Source organism: Nematocida parisii (genome assembly GCF_000250985.1).
Source record: "Nematocida parisii ERTm1 unplaced genomic scaffold supercont1.9, whole genome shotgun sequence".
NCBI classification, from domain to species: Eukaryota; Fungi; Microsporidia; genus Nematocida; species Nematocida parisii.
The window spans coordinates 27,395-55,058 of NW_013524654.1; the positions used below are offsets into that span (position 1 = coordinate 27,395).

General features: G+C 36.3%; 14 protein-coding genes across 14 annotated transcripts; 1 reads left to right on the top strand and 13 right to left on the bottom strand.

Moving 5' to 3' along the window:
• Window positions 1–205: 205 nt before the first annotated feature.
• NEPG_02573 (uncharacterized protein) lies at window positions 206–1,471 on the bottom strand (the record flags this gene model as incomplete). The annotated part of the gene is made up of 1 exon (XM_013204946.1): window positions 206–1,471. One exon carries the CDS (start codon window positions 1,469–1,471, stop codon window positions 257–259), a length of 1,215 nt encoding a protein of 404 aa, XP_013060400.1. The 3' UTR covers window positions 206–256.
• A 42-nt stretch (window positions 1,472–1,513) lies between these two features.
• Window positions 1,514–1,879, bottom strand: NEPG_02574 (uncharacterized protein; the record flags this gene model as incomplete). Its single annotated transcript, XM_013204947.1, has 1 exon — window positions 1,514–1,879. The coding sequence occupies one exon, from the start codon at window positions 1,877–1,879 to the stop codon at window positions 1,514–1,516; it is 366 nt and encodes a 121-aa protein (XP_013060401.1).
• Window positions 1,880–2,003: 124 nt separating this feature from the next.
• NEPG_02575 (uncharacterized protein) lies at window positions 2,004–2,564 on the bottom strand (the record flags this gene model as incomplete). The annotated part of the gene is made up of 1 exon (XM_013204948.1): window positions 2,004–2,564. One exon carries the CDS (start codon window positions 2,562–2,564, stop codon window positions 2,004–2,006), a length of 561 nt encoding a protein of 186 aa, XP_013060402.1.
• A 961-nt stretch (window positions 2,565–3,525) lies between these two features.
• Window positions 3,526–5,842, bottom strand: NEPG_02576 (uncharacterized protein; the record flags this gene model as incomplete). The annotated part of the gene is made up of 1 exon (XM_013204949.1): window positions 3,526–5,842. One exon carries the CDS (start codon window positions 5,840–5,842, stop codon window positions 3,533–3,535), a length of 2,310 nt encoding a protein of 769 aa, XP_013060403.1. The 3' UTR covers window positions 3,526–3,532.
• Window positions 5,843–6,920: 1,078 nt separating this feature from the next.
• On the bottom strand, window positions 6,921–9,695 carry NEPG_02577 (uncharacterized protein; the record flags this gene model as incomplete). Its single annotated transcript, XM_013204950.1, has 1 exon — window positions 6,921–9,695. The coding sequence occupies one exon, from the start codon at window positions 9,693–9,695 to the stop codon at window positions 6,921–6,923; it is 2,775 nt and encodes a 924-aa protein (XP_013060404.1).
• Window positions 9,696–10,482: 787 nt separating this feature from the next.
• Window positions 10,483–13,390, bottom strand: NEPG_02578 (uncharacterized protein; the record flags this gene model as incomplete). The annotated part of the gene is made up of 1 exon (XM_013204951.1): window positions 10,483–13,390. One exon carries the CDS (start codon window positions 13,388–13,390, stop codon window positions 10,598–10,600), a length of 2,793 nt encoding a protein of 930 aa, XP_013060405.1. The 3' UTR covers window positions 10,483–10,597.
• A 423-nt stretch (window positions 13,391–13,813) lies between these two features.
• On the top strand, window positions 13,814–15,640 carry NEPG_02579 (uncharacterized protein; the record flags this gene model as incomplete). Its single annotated transcript, XM_013204952.1, has 1 exon — window positions 13,814–15,640. The coding sequence occupies one exon, from the start codon at window positions 13,814–13,816 to the stop codon at window positions 15,638–15,640; it is 1,827 nt and encodes a 608-aa protein (XP_013060406.1).
• Window positions 15,641–15,661: 21 nt separating this feature from the next.
• Window positions 15,662–18,039, bottom strand: NEPG_02580 (uncharacterized protein; the record flags this gene model as incomplete). The annotated part of the gene is made up of 1 exon (XM_013204953.1): window positions 15,662–18,039. The coding sequence occupies one exon, from the start codon at window positions 18,037–18,039 to the stop codon at window positions 15,850–15,852; it is 2,190 nt and encodes a 729-aa protein (XP_013060407.1). The 3' UTR covers window positions 15,662–15,849.
• Window positions 18,040–18,240: 201 nt separating this feature from the next.
• On the bottom strand, window positions 18,241–19,159 carry NEPG_02581 (uncharacterized protein; the record flags this gene model as incomplete). Its single annotated transcript, XM_013204954.1, has 1 exon — window positions 18,241–19,159. A coding segment is annotated over one exon (621 nt), but the record flags the coding sequence as incomplete, so codon positions are not given.
• A 14-nt stretch (window positions 19,160–19,173) lies between these two features.
• NEPG_02582 (uncharacterized protein) lies at window positions 19,174–19,959 on the bottom strand (the record flags this gene model as incomplete). Its single annotated transcript, XM_013204955.1, has 1 exon — window positions 19,174–19,959. Exon 1 carries the CDS (start codon window positions 19,831–19,833, stop codon window positions 19,174–19,176), a length of 660 nt encoding a protein of 219 aa, XP_013060409.1. The 5' UTR covers window positions 19,834–19,959.
• A 578-nt stretch (window positions 19,960–20,537) lies between these two features.
• On the bottom strand, window positions 20,538–21,680 carry NEPG_02583 (uncharacterized protein). Its single transcript, XM_013204956.1, has one exon. It carries the CDS (start codon window positions 21,614–21,616, stop codon window positions 20,807–20,809), a length of 810 nt encoding a protein of 269 aa, XP_013060410.1. The 5' UTR covers window positions 21,617–21,680; the 3' UTR covers window positions 20,538–20,806.
• A 787-nt stretch (window positions 21,681–22,467) lies between these two features.
• On the bottom strand, window positions 22,468–23,643 carry NEPG_02584 (uncharacterized protein; the record flags this gene model as incomplete). The annotated part of the gene is made up of 1 exon (XM_013204957.1): window positions 22,468–23,643. The coding sequence occupies one exon, from the start codon at window positions 23,641–23,643 to the stop codon at window positions 22,546–22,548; it is 1,098 nt and encodes a 365-aa protein (XP_013060411.1). The 3' UTR covers window positions 22,468–22,545.
• Window positions 23,644–24,077: 434 nt separating this feature from the next.
• On the bottom strand, window positions 24,078–27,215 carry NEPG_02585 (uncharacterized protein; the record flags this gene model as incomplete). Its single annotated transcript, XM_013204958.1, has 1 exon — window positions 24,078–27,215. One exon carries the CDS (start codon window positions 27,213–27,215, stop codon window positions 24,078–24,080), a length of 3,138 nt encoding a protein of 1,045 aa, XP_013060412.1.
• Window positions 27,216–27,494: 279 nt separating this feature from the next.
• NEPG_02586 (uncharacterized protein) lies at window positions 27,495–27,662 on the bottom strand (the record flags this gene model as incomplete). The annotated part of the gene is made up of 1 exon (XM_013204959.1): window positions 27,495–27,662. A coding segment is annotated over one exon (168 nt), but the record flags the coding sequence as incomplete, so codon positions are not given.
• Window positions 27,663–27,664: the final 2 nt, after the last annotated feature.

Genomic DNA, 27,664 nt, shown 5'->3' on the forward strand with positions numbered 1-27,664 from the left:
AGAATATACCAAGTGATACATGACATACCATAATATAATTAATACAATAGAACAATCTAGTTGTATAAAACAACAAATAGGTGTAAAACTAATTGTTTATTGCATAGTAGTAGTATAATCAAATATAAATAGAGGTGTTAAAAGTATGTTTAATGAAAAATAGTTTATTGATTATTGATATAAAGTATGAAGTCTCAACTAAATATCCCGCTAGTTTCACATACTCTTCTATACCTCAACTGCTATTCTTTATTAATTATACGGCATTTGAAGTACTTGGCTGTAAATTGCTGTTTGATGGCGTATCCGTAGAAACATCCTGTTCTACCCAAGGATACCAATTTTTATACTCATCATCATAAATACCACTGGATTGAAATTTTTCCTTTAATGCGTGTTCATTAATTGGAACACTTCCTATAAGGTTTCTTGTAAACTGCACCATAGGATTGTTTTTATCTATTATGTTTCTATAGGATTCAGTATAACTTTGGTGTTTTTCCAAAAATATTTTAGTTATTTCATACTTGTAATGTAGGGTCTCTAGGTTACCACACAGTAGTAGGCCGTTTGGGTTAGTGTGTTCACTGTTTAAAATATACTTTATTCTTTTAATGAATCTGTATTCACCTTTAATTGCATACGAGATTTTGTCCAGATATAGATTCGCGTATTGTCTCATAATGCATCCAATGTAATTCATTGATTTCATGTATATCTTTTTTATATCATATAATGTTTTTTCGGCAGCACCAGCACCATTTCTTAGCATATTTTCGGAAACCTTACATTTTACACCGCCATTATAATGATCATAAGGATCACTCAAATCATCTATATCTATTACAATAGAACCTGGGTCTTCCTCCTTCTTTTTATATATAATCTGAAAAGGCGAATCCTCATAGATACCTATATCCATTATGTTATTTTCTATTCTTTTTGTAAAAAAGCTATCACACTGTGTTTTAAATTTCTTTTTTTTTGAGAGAGAGATACATATTTCTTGTACATCCATTAAAATCTTATTTTTATTTGATTTGGAAATACTCCTCTTATGGCTATTTATAATATTTTTTATAGATTCAATATTTTCATTAATTTTAGTGTCATTCTTACCTGCTATTTCTCTCATGATATATATCATGTTTAGTATGCCAAATTGAATTTTATTTCTGCTGTCAGATGAATCTAAACGGTAGAAAATATCTTCATTAGGCAGGTCCTCTACAACCCTATGCCATTCTCTGTGCATAGTATAGTCCATAACCTGTAATGGGTCACTATACTTAGCAAAGAATCTCTTTAGTTCTTTCGATGGATTGGGTATGTGGCTTATATCGTACCTTCCAGTCCTAGAATCAAATGCAAATAAAAAGAACAGGCATAGAAGAGCAGGCTCAATAGAAACATCACCCTTGTCTATTTTTCGATTAGCAAACTCGTCTGTTTTTCGATTATATAATGGCATGGAATACCTTAAAAATCTTTTACTAGGTTTTTTAATTTTTTTTTAGTAATTAACATAATATATTTTTTTCTCAAAATATGGCATCGGTTGTAGTTCATCATTCAATTTATGTTCAACCAATCTAAAATGCTTAATATATTCCACTTTGCTAGGCAGCTCGGCGGAGTCCTGTTTAATGAATAGACTGTCAAACACCTCCTGTGCTTTCTTTCCTGTCTCCATACATACACTCTCACTCTTCTTCTCATCTTTGTTTGATATTTGTTCAGTAATTAATTCATACACCGCTCTTACAAACTCTTCATACATCTCCACACTGTCTATATACTCAAAGAAGTACGACTGTATAAGGAACTTCGGATTGCACAGAAAATTCCCCTTTAAGAACTCTTCATATGCAGTAGGCATTGAGAACTCTTCTGGCACTTTTAAGCAGTAAGATGAATTGGTGGTGGCAAGACTCTTGAAGAAGCTCACTATCTCTTCTGTTTTCTTCTGATATGCTGATTCAGCAGTATTATCCTCTTCTGTTTTACTTTTTATTCACTTTACTCTCCACTATTCTAATAGGAATATTTATCCCTTCAGAGAGAAGAAATAAAGAAGCAAGAATATATAAACTATCTGACCTGTCTTCATGCCTTCTTAAGAACCGAGTGAATGAGTCTGGGCTCTCTGACTCAATAGATAAATATCTATCTTCTGATGGAAACATATTAATCAGCTGCTGTGTGAATGCCTGCATGTATTCACTAGACTCATTGAGTATAGTAGACCCATACCCTCCAACTTGGTTTCCACTCCCATCTATGGCATGTATATATCCCCTTAAGTTCTTTATATATCCACTTCTCTCCATAATACACTGGTAGAATGGAGAAAGCCCGCCTTCTGGGTGTATTGCTACTAGGCTGTCTTTATCTCCTAGTTCCATTTTCTGTATAGTACTAGCATCTCTTGTGTCTAATCTTGCATATATACTGTGTATCGTCAGTAATATTATTATTGTTATAAGTATATTATTCTTATTTAATGTTTTTCTTTCTATACACATGTTTTTGTTTTTTTTGAGTATATTGTCTCTCTCTTTCATATTTAAATTCGAGTTGAAATTATTTTTCTTTTATACTGTTGCCAACAAATTAAAACCAAGATAATATTTTATTAAACTAATTATTAATATATAGCCCATTGGCAACATATACTTTAAAATAGAATTAACTTGATAATAATCCTGTTCTATTATTTTAATGCTTTGTAAAAAAACAACTAATTTACTCTCTTAAATTATCCCTGCAGTATATATATTCTGCATAAAATAAAATTTACATGAATTGAATTACTCTTATTATTAGTATAGAACATGAAATCTTTAAATATAATTATATTCTGACTGCAAATAAGTGCTTTGTCATATCACACCTTCTTTTCTTATTATGTGTGTTTCCTTGCCTTTACTTGTGATATTCTACATTTATATACTCCATTATCCTTTTTTCTTCTTTTCTTTTTCTATTTTATTTTTAAATATAAACTGCTTGTAAATAAATCCTTTCATGTTATTATTAGCAGTACTATACACTTTATTTTAAAGTAAAATATTTATTTATAGAACATAAAGAACAAACAATTTATACTTAAATACACTAAAATACCATACAGAATACAACAGAAGAAATCAACATAAACAGTATAAATCATAGAACACAAACTGATTATCAGAGACATATCAAATTAAATTTAGAATATATGATACTTTCAACCCGTTAGAATTTAGAGAAATACTGCTGTGTTATAATAATATACTGTAGTTAATATTGAATTTTTAATAAATTATGACTAGTTCACAAAACTTTTGCTTTGTTCTCTTTCTGTTAATATTTACTTATAGGGTAGTCTGCCAGAACATATAAGAATGTAGAAATATTAAATACAAAGAATAAATTATTACGACTGAATGCCCGGGCATATTCTGGAAAGTAGAGTCAATAGAACTAGTAAATAGAGGTGGCCAGTAAAAATTATAAATAAACCATAATTATTTATTTATGAATACGCATTTTAGTTTCTTAGCTTTGGCTGAAGATGTCTGTATGTGTAAAGGCCGGTTAGTACAATCAATACGGCGGGCAAGAGCCAGAACCGAGTTTCACTCCATATGATGTGCAGCGCAGATATGTCTTTAAGAGAGCTTGCTTTGTCAAATACTTCATTTGGCTCAGAGCTAAAGCAGAAAAGCTTTAGCTTCTCTATAGCAAAAGAACCATCCTGAAATTTTAATTTATCAGAACTATTGGATTTACTTGGATTTAATAATTCTATTTCCTTTAAGATTCTATTAATTGTAGTGCTGTCGATAGAATGTTTCATAGTAGAATCGAGACGTATATAGTTCATATACAAGCACATCTTAGATAGCATCTGTGCAAAATATTTAATAGGATTGCACACAATCATGAATCTAGTAAACACTACACCTATTTGTAACCCCACCTTCATAAGAGATTTTATAAAGGAAAGCGTATTAAACCTGTCTATCACTTCAAGCCATATTTCTGTATTTTCTCGCACAAATAGTGGAATTATTGTGTCTGGGCACGCGCGCAATGAAGGGTCAACCCAGCCCACAGCAGATAGTATAATATTTGGTATTAAATTTATAACAACTGCATATAAACCCCCTACTATGGAGAACAGCAGTAGCGGAATAGGAGCAAAGTTTAGCATAATAGAGTGCAGTCCGAGCAAAATACTACAGAAAAACATCAAACTAATAGGAATAGCATAGCCGATAGTAGAGCTGCTGAGTATGATAGGATCCATAATTCCGACTGAAATGGCAAGCATTCCCATTAACATTACAAAGAAAATGAGCGACTTTCGTAAAAAAGTGTCAATGCTCAGTGCGCACATAAAATCACCAACAGTAAACTGCTTTCCGTGTATATTGCTTCTGCATAGCCTATAGAAGTCTAGCGCCAAGAACGTGCTTGGCCCTATGAGGAATGCAGAAATACAATTAAGCGATATCACATATTCAAATATCTGAATAAGAGCAGATACCCATTCAATGTTTGCAGAAACTATCTGCAGCGCAGTAACTTGTTCAACAAACTTAGAGTCTGCTGTGCTTTCAGAAGCTAATTTGTTTTTGACTAGATTTAGCATGTTTGCCAAATATGCTCCCCACTGCTGTTCGCTATACTTAAAGTACGGAAGTAGCACATTCTTTGGGTTATAGGCGGAATGTAGCATAATAAATGTACCTAAAGACGCTATGGTTCCTATAAAGAGAAATGTTAATACATTCCCAATAATAGAACTTCCTTTAAACAATCTGTCTATACATAATGACCTATGGAGTATCTGTAAAACTCTGGGGAAAGATACGTTTGCCTGCGTCTTAAGCAGTCCAATATTCGTTGATGCAACTGGCCCAGGAGAGCTGTGTATGATCTCATTTGCCAAGTCGTTGAATATTTCGATGTTTTTTGTATCAATATGGTCATCGCTATTTCCTGCACATAGTTTCATAAGATAGTTTATATAGAACATGTCACTTGGAAACTGGATTCCCTTTTCAGCGAAATAGCTTTGCATCTCAGACCTAGGCCCGGAATACACAATGGTAGACATGTGCATAAGAAGCACATGGTCAAATCTCTTTATTAGGTCTTCTGAGACTTGGTGGACTGTGACTATGTCTGTGGTTTTTGTCTTTTGCATGCTAGAAATAATGACTCTTGCTACTTCCGAGTCTAGCCCCGTAAGCGGCTCATCCCATATGTTTAATTCTTTGTTTGCCAAAAGCCCAGCTATCACCATAGATCTTCTCTGCTCCCCCCCAGAAAGATTTTCAAACAGTACATTTTTTACTTTTGATAGCCTAAGAAGAGCCATGTAGTCATCTGCCTCCTGTTTCTTCTTTCCATAGCACGCAGCAGTTGAGTACAATATATTCTGGAGAGAAACTCCTTTATATGCAATCATATCCTGATGCGTGTAGTTCACCCGGTTAAACCAGCTCTCGGCGTCTCTTTCAACAAGATTCCCACTCTTGTTTTTAACATAGACTTTTCCATATGTTGTATGTGATGGTGTGCACATACCGGATATGCTGTCCATTAAAGTTGTCTTTCCGTCTCCGCTCAGTCCCAAAAGAGCTATAAGCTTCCCTTCTGGCAGAGAAAATGAAACTTTTTTAAGCAGCACTACCCCTTTAGAAGTAATTCTTTCAAATTTTTCCATTTTAAGCAGAAGTGCATCTGGGGCTTTTAACTCGGTGCCAGTCTTTTCTATGTTTTCAGAGTTTTCTTGTGCAATTTTTTTGTTGAATTGTTCTTTTGTTTCCTCTATATTTTGATTGTTCATAGTTATTTAAAAAAATTTAATATTAATATTTAATATTTATAGGATCAATCAAATAAAAAATTAAATAAAACTTTATCCTATGCCAAATTTTTTCAATGATAAGCAGTTAGTCGTCTTTTTGGGAAAAAATATTCTTAATTTTTGGCTTTATTTGATTCATAATTCATAATTCTATTTATAGACAAGTAAATCAGAATTGTTTATTTTGGCATGTTTACACAATAAATGACAATCTGTTATTTCAGGCTATATGTTTATCTAAACATACCTATCGCCAAATCATGCCATAGTCTATGCCAGCCCGAACACACAGCACTGTTTATTAATACATGGCAAGAGATGCATCATGCCAGGTGGACAAAGAGTACTGTATATTTATTTCTGTTCTTTATATTGTGTTTTACCATACGCCTGGGATGGCAGTAACAAGTTAATTACATTAGCTGTTGGGAATTTCGGGTTGTAAAGTATGCTTTTACTAGGCCAATGCTTGAAGGAAATAATAACCCGAATAACCCGAATTGCAAGTAATACTCATGCTACGGCGTGCGAATTAAAAATTAGTTTCTCCAGCAGTCAATAGTATTAATTTGTTATGAGCGCTCTAGGCGCATGAGGAGCGGTATATGAAGTATATAGAACGAGTACATGCCGCTCGCTATCCATTTGGCTGAGCATCCGAAAACCTTATATCAATAAACTATTATCTATTAAAAAACAAAGAGCTCTCTCTTTTCACACTCTTCTCCATCTTGGCTATGCAGCAGAGCAATGATCACATTACTTCTCGTGAGTACATCATAAATAAAATCTGAATGTGATACCGACTCTTTAACATTATTTACTGCATGCATGTGACAGAGGTCAAGACATTTCCTTAAATATAGAAACCCTAAAATAAAATATTATCCATGCCTTGTATCTAATAGAATAATTTAGCCATATAAAACTATAACAAAGTGAAAATCTATTTTTTATTTATTGCATAATAGTAGTATAGCATATATTAGACAGTTTAATTACTCGCCATTAATAAAATTCTATGTAACATATACGCGTATAAAAAAAGAATAATAGACTATTCCAGATTTTCTGAATGGCCTCTTTTCCGTGAAGTAGTTGGGTTGATCAAGGGCAGATCACTTGCTACAGAGGTAATGATAGATTTGAAAAGAGCTATAACTTTCTCATATTTTTCTTTCTGTTTTGCACTGCCTTCTGTATATAATGAGCCTTTCTCTTTTTCCAGAATAGATAGAACATAATTGAAATTAATTCCTGGCATTTTTGCAATCCACTTTACACAGCCACTAGCAATGCATGCAGGATCTAAGTGCCTGTAAATAACATCAATAGTCTCTAGGTTATATGATGTTTCTTCACAGGCATACGATAGCCATAATAACCAGATATTGTTTAATGACATTGCATTATTTGGTTCTATGTGCTTTTGCATTTCCTGCATTGCCTCCCATAGTGTAAAAACATCATATCTTTCCACCAGTGTAATACACAGCGCCCTAAAAGATTTATATGGCCCAAATATCCACGCTGGTTTTCTACGGCAGATAGAATGCTCCAACAGATTGCTGAAAGTTTTATAAAAGATTCCTTTATAATATGCCATGTCTACTGTAGTTTTTAGCAAATTATCATCAATCTCTGATACAGGTAGAGACTCTAGATCATATTGAATCTTTAAAATGCAATTTTTATAGGTATTAAAATGGACTAGCGGCAACAGTATTTTCTTTCTTTCTTCCTGATTGTTTAGAGACACGCTTCCTATAATATTTGTAACAATCCGCAACATTTGATTATTGTCGTTGAAATTTCGTATGTTTCCCTTATTAATATCAAAGTAGTTGACTATGGCTGCTTTATAGTCTACAGAGTCTATACGCCCGGATAAAAATATTTTATTTAGCTCATTTTTATCTAACATACTATTAAGCACACTCAGATTTTGTTCTGGGCTTTCTTTCTTCAGCCTGGCTATATTGTTGTTTAAATAACCCGAAATGATAACTTCAATATATTTTTTTGTATAACAGTATTTTCTTTGCATACACATTAGTTCATCTTCTGCATCTTTTGAAATTTCACTGAACTCTGGCACAAGCGAAAACTTAGAATAATTTGGCAGAATGTCTAGTTTTATGCTTTCTTTTTTACCATTCGCCTCAAACCCAACAGTGATATTTCCGAATGCATCAAGCGCCTGGCCCTCTGTCGAAAAATACACCAATGATTCAGAGTCAATAACAACTTGATGATTTCCTGCTAGATACTTAAGAACATTTAAAAATAGTTCTTTTACATTTTTTGTTCTTTCTACTCCTACCTCTTTATTACGTAGCAGGCCAATTATGTGTTCTATGACAGTGCGTATAAAAGCACCTTCACTAAACAGCTCAGATATCACATATAGAATGTTCTCTAGGCCACCACACAGCTCTGTTCTACTCTCTCTTACATACCTAATGTTTGGATTGCTCAACCTTGATACAACTCTGCACCAGTCTCTGTGTTTTTCCTGGCTTGCACTCTCTGTGGGTACTGAATATTTATTAAAAAATTCTCTTAGTGCTGTAGAGGCACCGTGCATGTGCTCAGTTGAACATTTGTTGGTTTCTGGACTGTATGTAAGACACGTGAACAGATTCAAAAGCACTGTCTCCACATGGTCACTGTACTGATATAGATCATCTTTCATACGCCTAGTTAATAAAAGTACAAGGTGGTCATACTCTGGTACATGGGTATAAGAAGGTACCATTTCTGGGCATGTGAAGGGAAGAATTGCATCTTTATCTATTTTAGATTTGAGGCTGAGAATATCTGCTGCATAGCCATTTAAATTATTTTTATATACTCCACCTCCTATAAAACAATAATTTAAAGTCTTCTTAATAAGTTCTTTCTGCTCTTCTGTCTTTTCTGGATATAACCCTGAATCAGTTAGCAAAATCTGTACTGCTGTCACAAACAGCCTGTACTGCTCTATAGTGTCTATATACTCAAAAATATACGACTGTATAAGGAACTTTGGACTGTCGAGGAAATATCCCCTATTAAATTTTCTTTGATTATTTGGCTCTTCACACTTCTTTACTTCAGATAAAAAGGGCTCTATAAATAAGCTCTGGAAGTATCTTAAAACCTCTTCTGTTTCCTTCTGGTACACCTTTTTTATTGTCCCATCTGGCATAGTACTTTCCAGCCGCAAAGGCAAGTCAAGAAAAACAATAGTATCTGCCCAATCTTTTAATAGTATCCGCTCGCTTCCCTCTATGCTATTTTCTATTTCAATAGGAATATAAATGCCCTCTGAAAGGAGCAGAAGCGCAGCAAGAAGATACATGCTGTCTAAGCCATTATTATTTACTCTTAGAAACCGAGTGAATGAATCATTTCTACACGGCTCAATGGAAATAGTATTGTTTACACACGGAAACATATATATCATTTGCTTATAAAGCACAGACAAATATTTTGATCCATATTCCAATCTGCGCATTGCATTGTTTTCTTTGTACGTTTTGTCATTTTCTGGGTTTCTAGTGTACGTGTATATATGCGTACTCTCTGTTGATCTGTCACTTTTCTTCATGCTATAATCTGTGTCTATTGCTGAAGAAAAAAACCGCTTGTTGTATACTACCCCGCTCTTATGAAAGAGGTATCCTCTTAGTAGATTCAGCGGTCCATCTGGATTAATTAATAGGCTCAGTCTGCCTACAACAAAGGAGCTCTCTTCTATTGTCTTTATATCACACAGGCCAAGCCTTGCGCGCACTGCGCTGCACATCATTAATAGCAGCAGTTTTAATATGATCATACTGCTTTTCATTTAGACTACAAATAAAATATTTTTATTACCATATTTGATTTTTTTCTTTTACCTAATTAGCAATTTGCCTCTAATAATAATTATCGCATAATTTACAGAAGTATTTTCGAGGTATTTATGCTTTATATGTTCTCTGAGTGGTTGCATATACTCTGAAATTTTCTTTTGTAGTTGTATGTGGATAATTAGTATATGTATGGCATAAATAATATTTTATTTTTAATAAATCATGCATAGTTCACAGTATATATACTAAATTAGAACAGGTATGCAATTTAAAATTATTTCAATGAGTATAAATGAATATAACTCGAACTAGAGATATAAAGATCGGGTTAGTAGCTGTTTAATACTTTGATAGATAAAGGGCCCCTATATGGCTTTATTGCCGAGTATTTATATAGATGATGCATACATATATAGGCAGAGAATACCAGACATCTAGCATATATTCGGGTCAAATGAGAGATACCATACTACGCTTTGTTTCTTTTGGCTACAATGCTCGCTATATATTATTTTATCAATTCTTGTGCATATTTAACAATGAATACAAAAATATAATTATTTATCCTTTACAAAAAATAAATAATAATTCCATACACTAATAATATTTTTACTATACAATTTACTTTAAATTTATTTTATTCACAGTATTAGTATATTAAAACAATATAACAAACCACACACAGTAATATTAAAAGAAATCAACATAAACATAGCTATATTAAAACACACACAACATAGCACATAAACAGCATAAACAAACTAGCCATAAAACATTCGTTATTTATTTCAAATCGCACACAAAAAAGACTAAATAGACCCATTTAATGCAAACTGCATAGATGTGCGGGGCTGTTTATAAGATATTATTCGCCTGTCCACTATACACAGCCAATTTAGGGGCATTCTGTTAAGCAGAAACTTCGAGTAAACCTTAGTATTTTATGATACTTTCCTGTTTTAAAAGAAAGATCCTCCGCTCCCTTCATTATTTCTGATTTGTTATCCAGAAGTAGGCACACAGTGCGCTTGGCTGTGAAATCAATATACCCAGACCTTAAAAGAACTTTCACATTTTCTGTTAGATTGATGTACTCTATGTAATCATAAAGAGCTTTAAAAACCAATACCGGTATATTTTCATTCAAGGATCCAATACAAAAAAGCCAGCCCATAAAAATATTGTCTGCGCAGTAATCACCTGTTGCATCTGTACAGCTTCGTATTGTATTTAGAACTGTTTTTATAGCTGCACTGTCTTCTGTGCTCTCTGAAAGCTTTTTAATTATTTTTCTGAATACTTGTTCTGATCCAAAGATGGAATATTTCTCCTTATTGCTTTTATAACTATTTAGTAATGCGGCTAGTGATGCAAAGGAGTTAGCAATGGCTAGTGAAGGTATGCCAAGAGAAAACAGATTCTCAATCAACGACACTGCACTTGCAGAATCTTTGTATGGCTCTAGCACTTTTTCTACATCATACTTAATCTGTGGGTAATATAGCCCGAAGTTCTTGTTGTATAGGCACCCGCGCAGCATAATCTTCCTTACTCTCAGATCATCTAGTGGCGCGCTGTCTATAAGTTTGGATGTAAACTGCACCATGGGGTTGGTAATATCCAGAGTGCCTGCACTAGAGTGGATTAGAAATAGCTCAACTATTTTGGCCCTATACTCCATATAATCTAGGTTCTCCCAGAGCAGTAGACTAACAGAAATAGCATTGTACCCACTATTCAATAGCAATGCTATTTTATTTGTAAATGTATATTCTTTTTCCATTACATGTGCAATTCTGTTCGTTTGAATATCCAAATACTGCTGAATATGCCATTTAATACAGACATCTTGTTGGGCTTTAGGAACTGGGGTATTGCGCAATTGGGTGGTAATAGCACCAAAATCAACTGTGCTTAGAGCTGAGGGTGTTGTTGGTGCAACTGCAAAATCAAAAATAAAGTGGGGCATTTCTATTTCAAGCATTCTATAGCTATGAAAAGAATACTCCCTGTATGATACCACAATGAAAGTATTTTCATCTGTAAATATGTCTACTCTGTCACTAAATGTTTTTATCAGCTTAAGTTTTTCACACTCCACTCTTATGCTCTTGTTTAGCGAGAGTGACTTAAATACATTCTCTAAACGCTCTTTTATTTCTGCCTGATCTGACTCTTCTATCCCTTTCCTCTTAATTATGCTATCTACACAGTTAATTGCAACTTCCAGCTCCTTATTGGTACCAGCCAGCCCCTTTATGGCATATAGCATATTTAGCAGCCCAAACTCAATTTTGTTCTTCTCCTCTGTGTAAAAAACATTTTCAGCAGACAAATTGCCTGAAACCATCTTGCACCAGTCACCGCGTAGTGTGGAGTCTTCGCTCTGTATTTTGCACTGGTTTTTATCAAAGAATTCTACTAAGTGACTGGATGGGCTGGGTAAATGGCTTGTGGTAGGCTTGTTTGTATACTGGTTGAAAGTAAAGCAGACAAACAGGTCAAAAAGAAGGTGCTCAATATAGTTGTCCTCGGTCACAATATTTTTGTCTTTTCTTCTGATATACGAAGAAGGAATCGGATAGTGCATAGACAGTACTTCCTTATGCACAGCGGGTGTTTGCGAGTATAAATCGTTACATGCCTTCTCAACATTGGCTATTGCTTGGATGTACTCTGGGACTTTTATGGAAGAGCGGTCTGTGCCTTCCATGAACATTGAGAAATATGCATTTACTGCCGTTTTATCCGATAGTGGACTTAGATAGTACTTGTTCATTGGCATTTTTTCATCAAGCAGTTCATAAATAGCCAACACAAACTCGATATACCTATAATTGTCGTCTATGTACTCAAAGATATACGACTGGATGAGGAATCTTGGATTACACAGAAAACTCCCTTCTGACAGATCTTTAATATTATAGTATCTGGAAAACTCCTTTGGCACCTTTAGAGAAGATCCATACCCAACATGCTTGAAGAAGTTCACTATGTCTTCTGTTTTCTGCTGGTATATAGGGGCGCCATTCTTATCTAGTATTGTCATATACAGTTTAACCCGAAATTCAGGCGTTTTACTTTCTTTTTTCTTTAGAACCAAACTATTTCCTTTATCTGGGTCATTCACTATTTCAATCGGGATTTTCACATTCTGAGAGAGAAGGAATAGAGAGGCCAGAACATAGAGAACATCTTGGGTATCCGTGTACTCTTGCAGAAACCGAGTGAACGAGTCATAACTTTCAGACACAATGGACAGGCGCCCCTCCTCTGAGGGGAACATATTAACTAGCTGCCGATTGAATTCCTTTAAATATTTGGTTTTGTTTGAATCTGCGTGTGTGCCATTTAGTAGATACAGAGAATATATACTGCGCTTTGGTGGATTTGCTTTAGTGTGGCTAGACTCTGCGTCTATTATCCATGGCAGGTACTTTCTTAGATTCTGTATATATCCGCAATTGTGCATTAGGTGCAATTTTAATGGGGATACTTCGCCATTAGGGTTTATTGCTACATTGTCGTTATTTCTCAACACCATATCATGTATTCTATTTGTTTCTAATAGTTCTACTTGTGTGTATACAGCCTGAATAAGCAATAGTTGTGCTATTATGTTTCTTCCTGTTGGTATAGTGCTTAGTCTAAATTGTTTTCTCTTGAACAAGATATATTTCTCTTCCATTTTATAAATTTTAAATATTTTTTTATAATATGTAAGGCATAAATAATATTATTATGTAATCCCCTCTTCATTAATTTTAATTTTTATACTAGAACTGCTGCTGTATGTTAATATAAGTAGGGCATTTACTAAAAATATTTATATTTCTAATACAGAAAGACTGAGGAATATAAAAAGAGAATACAGATAATTTTAAATAGAAATGGTTTATTAAAGAAAAATACTTGTGCAAGCGGTAATATAAACCCACTCCATTGAATGGAGAATGTATTTATTGTACAATAGAAGACAACTAGTAGTAAGACTATAAATACAGCTGTTTAGTTATGTATTTTTTTGAAAATGCTTTTACATTTTATTATTGCTTATGCACGAACAAATATATATCTAATTTTATCAAATAGATAGATTTGTGCATAGTTTATGATAAAAAACCATCTATATAAGAATTTTAAAGAGAATAAAAATAAAGATAATATGGCACAGACTAGAAGAAAAATTACCGCAGTACTATATGTTATACTTATAGTAGAAATAATTTATTTTAATAGTAGACCAGTAAATGCGTCTACACAGGAACCTATAAATATTTTCTTAGACTTCATACATAATCAAATAAAAAAAAGTAATCCGTTTGCCACAGTGGACTCAGATGCAAGCGAAAGGGATGGTGCTATTATAAATGCAAATAGTGCGCCAGAAGCAGCAATAAATAAACAAGAGAAGAATAAAATAGAGGATAATATCACTGAACACCCTGAAAGAAACCCCGAAAGAGAATTCAGAAAAAGTCGGCAAAGGCGGAGAGTAAGTTATAAATCCATTTTAATGAAAATAGAAGACTTTTATTTAAATTTCGAAGATGTTACAGAAAAGGAGCTAAGAGGATACTTTTACAAATTGGTGAACGTTGCCAGAACAGATAGGATTAATAGCTACCAAACTGTAATAAATCCGGACTGCATTGACAAATTAATACAAAACTTTGTTATTAATAATGGAACTACAAGAAAGAAAGAGATAAAAACATTTGCTGATCTTAGAAATATGATATTTACTAACTATAAAATCATAAATGTGTCTACCCTTAGCGCAGACGCGCAAAAATATTTCCCCATTGTAAAAGAAGACTTTAAAAACATGATCGAAACACACTATAAACTAAGAAATCCAGACAAACAGAAAGATTTATTTGAAGAGTATGCAATAAGTGATGAACAGCTGGCTAAGATGTTTTTAGAAGTGAATAAATCCCCAGATGTGTACAAAAAGTATAGATTGGGGGATATTATGCTGTATGAACCACCTAGTACTATGGTAGACAAAACAGTTGACTACTATACAATAGAAACAATCAAAAAGACTCTGGGCGATCTTAATGGTAGAATATGCGATGCACAAGTAAAAATAACCGAATTTATTGGGATGATGCTTTTAGAAATAGAGCATTTTGGGGTCAACCTGCCTAAATTTAGTGTAACCAAAAAGCGCGTAGTGGCCCATTTTATTTCTAAGTCAATCTCGATAGATTTAAGCGACAGCAGTGAAAGTACTTCCAAATTAACAATAATCCAGCTTAAGACTATATGGAAATTTACAAACAAGTGTTTTATCCACCAGATACCCAGCGTCTTTAAGTTCATTGAGGATGTGTCAAATATAGAAACCCCCTATAGATTAGAAAATTTAAAACAGTATGTATATGAATATAGGGATGAGTATATAACAGAGAATAACGAATATTTCTCAAAAATATATTCCATGATTGAGAGTTTACAGACAGAAATTAACAATGTCAACACATCAAATACCAGTGTAAGTAGGATTAACAAAATGGTTGATGAAATACTGTACTTAGTATACAACGCAGTGGTTCTACTAACTTTAACTATAGAAAACTTCACAAATAAGCTAGATGATGTGCAAGGATACAAAGCACTGGTCAATAGGACGGGCCCATCCCACCCACTGCTACAAAACCGCGATGAGTTCTTTGCAGCGATGGGTGATATAAAGAGCTATGTAAAGTATATACAGAAAATAGCAAAATATGCTTTCAAGCACATAGGATACGTAGACAGAAAAAATGGCTTAAACATGGAGACAGACAATATTGATGATTTAGAAAAAGTGCGGCGAACCTGGTCTTCTTACAACAACAAAGTAGCTGAACCAACAATATTTAGCATATTTCTTAATATGTTATTTCCAGGCTCCGTGTATTTAACCCGAAATTCTTTATATAATTAGCATGATCTAAGACATAAATAATATTTTATTTTTAATAAATCATCCATAATAGTTCACAAAATATAATATTTACATTCTTTAAGTACTCCGAAATAACCTGGCATTCCTAATACAACCACCTAATATTTCATTCACATAGCAATCGGGTGGATATAGTTGAGCATAGAGCACACACTCTATTATGCATGCATTAAGCGTGGATTGCCTTTTTATTCAATAGTATTCACTATTTCTAAACCACTTTCACCCTTTACAAACATGCATTTAAATGCATCTGGGCCTTTCGTCTGAATGTGCTCTAAATATACCTGCATAATTTGCTCCTCATTGCTGTTTTCTGGCACTCCGCTACGTATTACAAATAAAACATTGGACATGCTTATTTCTTTAAGACCCGGCATGCTCCTGTTGAACATCGCAATTCTGCATACGTCCATTGTTAGCGGTGCCCATGAAGATATTATGTATATCGATCTAACCGCGCTATAAGACGCATACCTAAATATCTGGTCTGAGAAAACACTGCATACACTGTCTTTACTGGGCTCTTTAAGCCAACTCACTAGAGTTATATCCTCAATAGTATTTTGCGCCAAAAATGGGAAATCAATGCACTTAATATACTCTAGAGTAGTTTGCATGGCGTGTGTAATTGGGTTGCAGGTGATTTCAAGACAGGTCTGTGCACTGTTCAGGATAAACTCAACCACAATTGAATTTATCACAATTTGTTCCATCACCTCCTGTGCAAATGAAATCGATATTGTATACTCTTCTTCTTTTCTTGGCTTTATTTCACACAGCCCTAAGTCCTTGTACAATTTGCTGTCCACGTATACCGCTGTTGGAGAGATGCACCTTCCTATCTTTATATTCTCTTCTGCTACCACGGGTGTGGTAACTGCCCCCTTTCCCGCGTGGCCTGGTATAGAATGCGTTTTTGGCACAATTTCTAGGTTTAAATACCTGGTGGAGTTTTTAACCTCACTCAACTCTTTTAGCCTAAGCTGCTCAGTGTACGAGTAGAAAATATTTTCCATACGCAGAGTTTGAAGCCCGCGCATGTGCTTAAGGAATCCAAAGTTTGGAGAGCCACTGAAGACCACATTCCTAAGGCAGAATGATGTTATTTTATCGAGATTGCCTAGTTTGTTTAGCGCCTTTGTCTCCATGCAATTAATGTTAGATATCTCTATTTCTTTAAGAGTAGAGCATGACTTTGTCCCACTTAGCACCCAGTCTGCATAGTACCTGTGAATGTCAGATAGTTCTAGCCTTTCTAGACTCTGAAAGCTTAGATCTAAAGTATGGTTGAACTTCACAGTGGTACCTTCACAAAAAGAAAGTTTTCTTATGTTGGGATAGGCACACAGCATGTTCAGCCCGCCGGAATAAATTGAGGTGCTAGACAGAGAGAGCCCCTCTATTAATGAAAATATTGTGTAATTTATAAATAAATCCTCTGTTGGCTCGAATTTGAACCCGCTCAGCGATAGACAAGCCACTCCTCCTCTGCTTGAACTGCAGTATATAAGCAGCACATGGTTGATTAGAGAAATGGTCTGTGTAAGCACTGGCTGTGAAATATAAAGAGACATCGTGGCATCTCCATCGCCTCTGCATTCATCTATGGTTATACCTTTACTACACGCCTGTAGTACATTCGATAATGTTTTTGTGTCTCTGCGGTTGGTGTTTCTGATACACTCAACCACCACTTCATCTTTATTTATAATAATTTTATTAACCATTATAGAATCAAGAGCCTTTATATGCTCTAACAAATGCGGATGCTTCTGTGCAATTTTGTATAAAAAGCCTATTACCTCTTTGTCTTCTTCACTGTGTGCGGTAATGTACATTGCGTTTAAGTTCTCTATTGTCTGTACCTGGTTATTAACATAGCCTACCAAACACGCAGATTGTGGCTCTATGGCTGTCTTCTGTGAAATACCACGATTACTCCGTACAAATTCTGTATCACTCTCTTTTTGCAGAGGCCTCTTTGCGCGTACTGTATTTGTAGAGGAAGATGATCTTTCTTCTCTAGATGATTTTTTTTCTCCAGAAACATTTGTACTGACTGCACTGACTACATTGGTGGCGCCTTCTTTTATTAATACCTTTCCAGGCGGCTTTACTAGATTGCGCTGCTGTTTTACAACCTTTCTCCATTGTATGCGCTCGTCTGCTGCTGATTTTGTAGGAATTGTTTCGTTTGGTGCTGCATGTACATACATACTGCTTGATGCATACATACGCGTGCTTTTATTTTGTTTAATAGCCGGGTGCTTATCCATACCAAGTGGTATAGTGAGTAGTAGCGCGTAGATAATTGCACACAGCAGTGAGTAAATTCTTACCTCTTTATTTGTTCTTCTATAATTCGCCATTGGCATAGGATAACATTTGTCCAAGTTTTAGCTTTTTATATAGCAAAGCTTAATCATAGTTGATTTTTTATAATTTGTCATTGGTAAACGTCAATACTTATTGAATCCAGAACTTGTACTTATACTCTGAGTTTGCAATTTAATTTATTTTGACATGCAGCACCAGAAATAACCCGGAATTGAATTTATACTTGCATGTTTACGCAGTGCTTTGAGGACTAGATATAAAGCATGTACGAATAGAGCAAACAGAAGAATGTGCAATATATATAGTGGCTATCCAATACATCTTCTGGCGCCCTGCTGTGGGTTTGCACGCCCTTGGCAGAACAACTGTCGTAATTATAAGCTATGGAATAAAGTACACTTTAATTTTTATTGCTACTTCTTTATACAGTCTCTAGTAATGAATAATACTCGAGCAAAAAACCATTAGCATAAGAAAAAATAGAATAACTCCTCTGGCTACAGAAGGAACCATTGGAGTACATTCAAATATCAGCAGCTACCCAAACAGCCAGGACAATTTAACAGTCTCGTCTTTGTGGTATAGTGATCTTTTTTTAATTATCATAGTAAAGCTCTTCTGTATCTGTGCAGACATAATTTTTGTTTTAATATTATTCTCATTTCTGGCGGTTTTAGCATGCACAACCTCTAAGTCCTGTATAATTTCAACTTTGCACTCAATTTTTTGTGAATTTTGTATATTATTCATGCCCTTCTTGTGCTCTATAGAAATGTTTTTAGTACTAGTAGATAAAGTTTGGATTGGTAATATCATGACTTTTTTGCCATCAATTAGGTATACTTCCCTCTTCTCCACACTAATATTACCCGCCCGAAATATTGTGTATGCTTTTTCCTGCTCTAATTCCACTGTATATATTACCTTCTTGTCCACTGGACTCTTTATAATAATGCTGATCTGCTGCTGAGTTTTAATTATATTTGGATTTACATTATTATTCTTCCACTCTAGTTTTTTTATGTTCTGTGTAAACTGCCTGCACAGTGCATCTGAATTAGTTAGCTCTGGCCATACTACTTGCGTGCTCAGCCAGTCCAACACACTTCTATGTAAACCATTGCACTCTAAACATTCACTATTATTTTTGTTTTCCACACATACCGCGTCCTTTAGAAAACTTTTCTCTCCATTGTTGCTTGCCCTTTTCTAATGAGCTTAGTCTCTAAATAATTCACCGTCCTGCTGTCTATAGCTTTATTTAAAATAGACCCCCTCGTTTCTTTTAACTTCTTCTCATCCTCTGTAAGCTGTATCATTTTCATATTACTATTTACATGGTTGCTATTTGTAATAGAAGTATTCTTTGCGACCGGTTTGTTCTTTGCATTGAGTTTAGTCTCTGAATTATTTACATCCATACTCTCTTCAACTTTGTCTAAATTGCATTCCTTTGCTTCTCCTGGCGCCTGCTCACTTGTTGTCGGCTCTATTGTTTCTGTGTTCTTTTCTATGCCATCCTCCTCTCTTTTATTATCCTTTTTATTTACACAGTTCTCTGCGCAAGTGCATTTATTTTTTTCTATATCACTGCGCACTACTGTGCTATTCTGCAAAGTTTGTTTTTTAGGCACAAATAAAACTATAGATTCTGAGCTGCCATTGGACTTGCTATCCCCTTCTTTTATCACTGCAGATACCTCCTGGCCTTGCTTTTTTGCTGGCGTGCAGAAACTAACACTTGCCCATATGATAATGCACAATACAGCCACTACTCCAATAGTGAGAACGGCTCTCAGATACTTCTGTCTATACTTGTAAAAGTGCGGCATGCTCTGAAAAAAGTCTGCTCTTAATTATAATGTCTGCAATCAAATGATATTTGAGGATACTTTAGAATTTCAATCTATAAATAAAAAGATGCACTGCTAGTAAATGTGAATTGTTTACATTTCTAGAACATCTCATAATATATGCACAGCATGAACACATTCAGTTATATTGACTTCTGATTATGGCCTTTCAACCATGCACACGTGCATATCCTAAAATAAAATATGTACGCATTCTTGCATATAACTATCTATTTGATTCTGTGATTAATACCCGAATATATAAATAGTATTTACTCCCATGTGATCAACTATCTACATATCTTGCTTATATATAAAGAGAAAGAGTAGGTCTATTGCACTTTGTCTACTTATTATACTCTATTTCCTTCAAATAAAAACTATTTGGATCTGCTGCATAGTTTGGTGTATTCTAGCTTTTTCTTTTATATATATTCTCTTTCTTATATATATATATTCTCTTTACTTGTGCTTTCCTTACTTGGTCTGCCCCATAAACACATCTGTCCCTTCTGACTTAAATACTCCTCTAATTGTGCCGTCTGTGTGTTTTCTCTCCAGCCAGCATCCAAATTAGTCTAGGTTTGCTTTTATCTGTATTATATGTGTGGAATAAAAAGAAAATAAATTTATAATGTGTATATAACTAAAATACTCTAAATACATTATAAACAATTTATTACTAGGTACATATAAAATAAAGCACAGAGTTTGGAATAGTAGAAGGCAGGCAATTATACGACAATGGAAAGAGAACAGTGTCTTATACACCGGGTGCTTCAGACATTCGGGTTATACCAGGATATAGCTTAATTGCATCATGTGTGAGTACAATAACTAGCACACAGCATGCATAGAAGAAACTAGAACATCAGAGAAGGCCCGGCACATACTATACAGCACTAATACACAGAGTATACTATAATGTACACTTAAACAAACGTCAGCAGATCTAGCCATCATATGTGCTAGTGCACTCCTCGGCACTGTCTGTCTCATCTGACTCTAGTATATGCCGTATATCCATATCACTGCTGCTTTCACTGCTCTCGTCTGTAATTTCACTGCTCATAGTATCGTGCATCTCTCCTATGCTATTGCTGCTGCTATACAGGCCACTCCTGCTCTCTCCAGGACTCTGCGCGCCTGGTGCAGCAGAGCAGCGCGATGCACACTCACTCTCTTCTGCACTGCTTTCTTTCTCACACACTGTGCTTTCTCCATTCCTTAATGTAATGTTCTCGCCCAAAGAGAAGTGAGTAGAATGTGCTGTGCGTGGAGTGCTTGTGCATGTGACCACAGGAGTACTTTCATCACTTCTGTCAGTTTCATTACTTCCATCGGTACTAATGCTCCCATCGCTCTCAGTCTGGCTCTCAGTGGTGCTCTCTTCGCTGTGGTCAGAGGGAATCGAGCACCTTCTCTCCCTCTGTATCTGCTCTCCAGACTTCTCACAGCCCGTGTACAAAGAAGAGGATCGCTTTACGTGGATGCCGCTATTGGCCTTCTGGGCCTCGTATATCATTTCAGACACGCACGCCTTTCTCGCGCTAATCCAGAACTCCTTTGACCCATGCACGGCTTTCTGCTTCGGTAGAATAAATGGCTGCAGGCTCCTGCGGTCTGGGATGTTTCCGTCATTTAATGGAAGAGGATCTCTGCTTATTTCTTCCACCAGGGACTTGGTGAGGCGCCGAAAGCAGAAGTCGTGCTTCGGCTTCTGGAAGTAGTTTTGACACGTGCGGCAGGAGAGAACATCCATTGCAGGCTGACTGTGCGCGTGTTTGCACTCCCAGAGAATTGTCAGAAGCAGATCAGCATCCGTGTCTGGCTCCGTAGTGTACAAAGGCACTATGTGATCCAGCCGCGTGGAAGGGTTATCGACCTAGGTAACGGTGTTTTTTTCTTCGGCGCCACTTCTGGCTCTTCCGCCTTTTCAACATGGCTTGGCTGCTCCTCTCTCTTCACTCTTTTGTTTTGGGCCTTTTCAGGATTTTTTCCGTGCTGCTGCACTCTTTCTGCCCCTTCTTCCTACAGGCGCCCTCTTCATATAGTGTGGTAAGGAAAAGAAAATAAATGTGGCAGAGTGCCCAGCAAAACGAGACCCCTATACATAAAGCATGCAGCAGCAACTGTCCGTCTATAGAGTGAATATAACCTTTTCTGCACAGTGGTAGTTATTCAAAGGCCATTTATCAATAACTATAGTATCTTACCCCGAAATAACCCAAACTGAAAATTCTTGGTGCTCACTGCATGATGCACGGACATCAAGTTGATTTGTGATCACATGGTCTATTTACAAGGAGATTCCAAAATGATCAATTGATGCAGATGATAATAGAGCATCTAAAAGAAGCAAGTGTGCATACACAAGCACATTAACACTCTAACCCAGTTCTAAGCAGAAGCAATTAAATATAGTTTGTGGTATAGCCCGAATAACCAGAAATCCAATCTGAAGATGGCATGGCACTGCTATATGTAAACACCCTATGAAAGATAAACACGTTACAATATTAATGCATTTCAATTTTCAAACAATATTTATATATTTATACCAATGCCTATATAATAGAATTGAAATAAATATTTTAAAGACATTTCCACACAGACTGATTTATTCTTAAATTATGGTTAATAGTCGAGTATTCCTTCTTCTATATATCATGAACAGCGCTCTGTATAAAGCTAGCCCCCAATAGAAGTAGGGTGCTCTTCTGCTTTGCCTAGTGTATTTAGCTGGTCAATTGAGAAGTATAAGCCCTGTCTGTACAGAGCCCGCATGAATATTAAAAAGTGCGCCTGGAAACTGCCCGTGAAATGCTCAGAAGATTTTCCGTCTGGTGAGCGCAGAGAGACTTGGAACCTTCGTATGATGCACCCTGTAAAATATCCATGGGATGCATTGTTTTGTATGATTTTTATGCTTGGTGGCCCGAGCATGCTTGGTTTAAGCCACCGCAGCTGGGAGGAAATCCAGTTTGTAACTATAGGGGGGACTGGTCTGTTTTCCTGCTCGAATGGCTGTGCGCCTAGCGCCCAGGAGAATATAAATCTAATCGGAGCACTCTTTGGTATGGCTATGTAGTCGTACATTCTTAGGTGGTATATTTCATCCTGAGCTATTCCAAGTAGTTTTTGTATCAGGCGCAGTTCTTCATCCGTTTGGGGCATCTCTACTCTCCTTTGAAGGAATTCTAGGCTTCCCAAGCCGTCTGTTTCATTTCTTTCAGAGGCATCTGACGTTCCATCCGCACTCTTTTCTCTGCCAGCAGACAAACTCTGTATATTCTCTGTGCTTGTGCTTGTGCTTTGCTGTGTACCCAGGGAGGGATCTTCTATTTGCGCATTTATGGCAGATGCATCCCCTGTATCGTCAGAAGAAAATGAATTATCTTCTTTGTCAGAAGACAGCGCATCCAACTGTGAATCATCCTCACCTGATAAAGATAAATTGCATTTGGATGAACCGCATGTAGAAGAGTCAATATCGGGCTGGTTCAGAGCATTAAGTATATTAACAATCTCAGATGAATCTACTCTTTCCTGGCACACTATCTCTGTCCTACTAGCATTTGAAGTACTAGAATCTACTCCAGCGCTTCTATTAAGCTCTTTCATTTCTTCTTTGCTGCCAGGAATAATGCACATGCACACATCCAGACAGATAAGCAGCAGATATCCTGTAGAAAGAACAGATAGAATAAGTCTTTTTTTTAGTGTATTTACTTTTATAGATTGCATTTTAAGAAAAAAGACAGTCTTTAAATAATGTAAGCTATGCATGATCTATTAAAATAAAATATTATTTATGCCTTACATATTTTAAGAAAATATTCTAGCTCTTTTAAGATAAAAAAACATTCTAACTCTTGCCGTATCAATAAAACAAATAAACTTGATGGCTCGGCCTTACCCTCAGATAAAATATTATTTATGTCTTACAAATAATAACATGCTTAAATAGAACGATTTGAGTTTTATAGCATTTTTGCATGCTACCACACAATTAAATATGTGGTTTCTTGGGCAGCAGCTCTAAGACACCAACTATTTATTTAAACAGTTCAACCCACAAGAAAATGTGCAATTCTACTGCATGGTATAAAAGTTAACAGCAGGCAGAACCTTTGCACTTTAGAATACAACACATGCAATATTTTTAATTTAATACTATAGGTGTGCGTGGATACAACTCTCCTTTATTATTTATACACAAATTATAACTGCATATCAAATACAAGCAAGCTACTTTTTAATGTGTACAACCCATGCATTGGCGCCGCAGGGTCTTTCAGTGCAGTTTTCTTCCTTTGTGTAAAGAAATCCAGAATTTCCATGTACTTCTTTCTCCCCCGGCTGTTATGAGAAGTAAATAATACATCTAGACAGCTCAGAAGCATAGTGCAGACACCTCGCAAAACACCATGCCAGGCGCCTGCCGGTATAATTCGCATAAAGCCGCCTGACAGCATAGAAGGGTCTATAAGCTCACATACAATAAGTTTAATGAGAGAAGGCGCAGGCTTTTTGGACCAGCTGCTGATGTGGACAAGCCAACACATATAAATGTCATTTATGCAGTACCCATCTGGTATGTGCATATTTCGGGCTATTAATCTTAAAATGCACTCTATGTGCAATATCACCTCCTCGCATACTGGCATAGTGGCTTTGCTAGATTTCAACTGCATACTGCTGTGATCAAACTGCGTGCTATTAGACTCACTATGTCTAGATAATGCGTTTGCTGGCTTTTTGTTTGTGCACGGCGGCTCCTTACCACTGCCGCCTACAGAATCAGAAGAAAGGCCTCTTAGGACTACAATATCTCTATATGCTGTCTGAGGGTTGTTTTCTTTGCAGAGATTCTCAAGTACTCCAATGCAGGCATACTCGCTGGCAATCCACCAAAACATGCAGTGCGCGTTTCTGTAAGCATGTAGCACAGACTCAAATGCACTAATGAATGCGGCAGAAGATATATCTATAGACAGTGCATCGGCTACTAGACAGGACACAGCAGATCCAGCCTCATCAGAAGAGAGCGCCTGCAGATCATCATACTCAATGCGAGGATAGTACTGCCGGTAGTTTCTGTTATAAAGACACCCCATTAGAATTCGCCGCCTTATATACAGGTCATCCAACGGCACACTGCCTATGAGGTTTGCAGTGAATCGTACTACCCGATTGTCTGTGTCTAGAGGCGTACTGCTTGTTTGGAGCAGCACTTGTTTAACAATGCACGCCTTGTATTCCAAATTCTCCAGACTTCCCCACAACAACAGAGCGTTTGGAGAGTCGTGTATATTGCGGATCATATGCTTAGTCTTTTTGTTTATAACGTATTTGCCTTGCTCATTCTGGGTTATTTGCTTCAGAAGAATGTTTAAGTACTGGTGCATCAGACACTGCATATAGGTGCTCGGGTATAGACTTTCTTTTTGTATTTTCACAAGTTTTTTCTTTTCCTCTGCACCGATTAAGACCATACTCGCAGGAATAGAAATCTCTGGACAGTCACAGCTAATCTTTAAATGCACTTCGCCATACGCATTGTTGCGCACGTATGAAATCCGAATTTGATTTGAAGCTGCCAAGTACAGATCTCTATCCATGCCCACTAGCTTGGAGATCTTTATCTTTCCACACTGCACGGTTACACGCTTGTTCTTAGAGAGCGATTTGAAGACCGCCTGCAGCGCGCTCTCTACCATTTCCCGGTCTTCTTTGTCCAGAGTTTCCTTGACACGTATATTATTTAATTCAGAAATAGCATCATCTATGTTCTTGGTGCTCCCGGCCACTGCTTGTATCGCGCGCAGTATATTAAGTATACCCGAGCCTATTTGGTTTCTGTCTCTTCTTAGATAAATGACCTTCCCACAGTCCAAACTTGACACAACCCCGCACCACTCCTTGTGCATGGCATAGTCTACAGACACTTCTGGCTCGCTGTACTTATTGAAAAACTCCTGTAGCTCTTTTGACGGAGAAGGCATGTGCTCAGTGGTGTACTTTCTTGTTTCTGGGTCAAAGGCAAAGCAGCAGAACAGGCCTAGAAGAGTGGCCTCAACATAGTTGCAATACTCACTGTCAATGCCAGCAGAGTACATACGGGGGTTTTTCCTGTAGGTATGCACTGATATAGGCTTGGGCGCCTGTAAATCACTTATAAATGGGGTTGCTGTGTAATATTCTCTTGCTTCTGCCAGCTTACATAAATACGCAGTATACTCAGAAGGAGCCAGATCACCACCTCGTTGCATAAACAGGCCATTCAATACTTTTTGCGCATGCTCCTTCTTATTACACGCATGCCCATCAATATTATTTATATAATCAGTAAGAAGGGTGTATACTGCCCCTACGAATTTAATGTACATGTCTGCTGAGTCAATAAACTCGTATATGTACGACTGAATCAGAAACTGCGGAGTATTCATGAACTCGCCTGACATGAACTGTTTATATTTGGCTGGCTCTGCAGTATATAATGTTTCACTTGCAGCCGCCTTTTCTCCCGCATCTTTAAAGAAGCACACTATGTCTTCTGTTTTCTTCTGATACACTGCTTCTTTCTCCCTTCCATCTATGCCATCTGCTAAAAACATGTCTAGATCGATGTAATACCCATTGCCAATTAATTTTGGTAGAATAAGCCTAGTGTCTTTTTCTTCATCCTCTACCACATTAAGCGGAACACACACCCCTTCTGAAAGCAAAAGAAGAGCAGCAAGAAGATATATAGAGTCGGTGTCAGATTTTTGGTTTCTTAATAGCCGAGTAAACGAGTCTTTTTGCTGCGAGTCAATTGACAGATATCCATTTTCTGATGGAAACATGTGAATAACCTGCTGTGCAAACGCTTGGAGAGTTGCACTCGCTAGAATGTCTTTTTTATACGCAATTAAATGGGCTGCATCCCGTTTAGGCGCTTTATAGTATTTAAAGAAGAATTTAACGTCTGACTGTTCTGCCTCCTCCTGTGCCCTGCTGTGTATAGCACATTTCTCAGATAAATCCTCACCTATGCTCAGCTTCTGGTTATTGGTGTGCATTGGTGAATTCAATTTTACTAAAAAATACTCTATGTTTATTTCTGAGAAATACTGCCTCATGTTGTGCATGTATCTGCTCTTGTGCATTACATACCCACGGGAAGGAGAAAGCGCCCCCTCTGGGTTTATTTTTAGTCTTACTGTATGGTTGTTCTCTGTTGTTTCTATAATTAGCATGTCAACTACATCCACATGTTTGTGCACACTGTATGGTATAAGCATAAGTGCTAGGATGAATACCTTGCAAAGAAGAGTTATACGCGCCCTTTCCAATAAATTATGAATATTTTTCATTTTCTATACCAGCTAAAATTAAATTAATTTTTATAGTGTGAATGTATATATCACTATTTTTTCATATGCATAGTTTGCTAGTTGCTGTGCACTAGTATAGATCGATTTCCGACTCTCTGGCTTTAACTTGTGTACGTGAGTCTTCGGTGTGATTTATTAATACTTAAACACCACAGAAATTATCATATAACATTCTACCCGTGCTGGTTTTCCATGGGCACATGGATCCCATAATCGCCTTTGAGTGCCATTGGCCTTGTGTAGCTGTCACTTGACAGATCACAGTGATCTAATTCGAGTTATGACAGCAGCTATCATAACACAGGGTAAACTATATATGGAGAATGAATAAATACGCAATTTTACGAGTAGATCCAATTTACACATTAGAAGGCAGAGAGAAAAAACGGCTACCTGAATTATATCGTATTCTATAGGTCTATAATGGC

What these genes read in the sequence shown, in the direction of transcription:
- NEPG_02583 (XM_013204956.1), bottom strand. Translation starts at nt 21,616, where the DNA reads ATGGATGTTCTCTCCTGCCGCACGTGTCAAAACTACTTCCAGAAGCCG.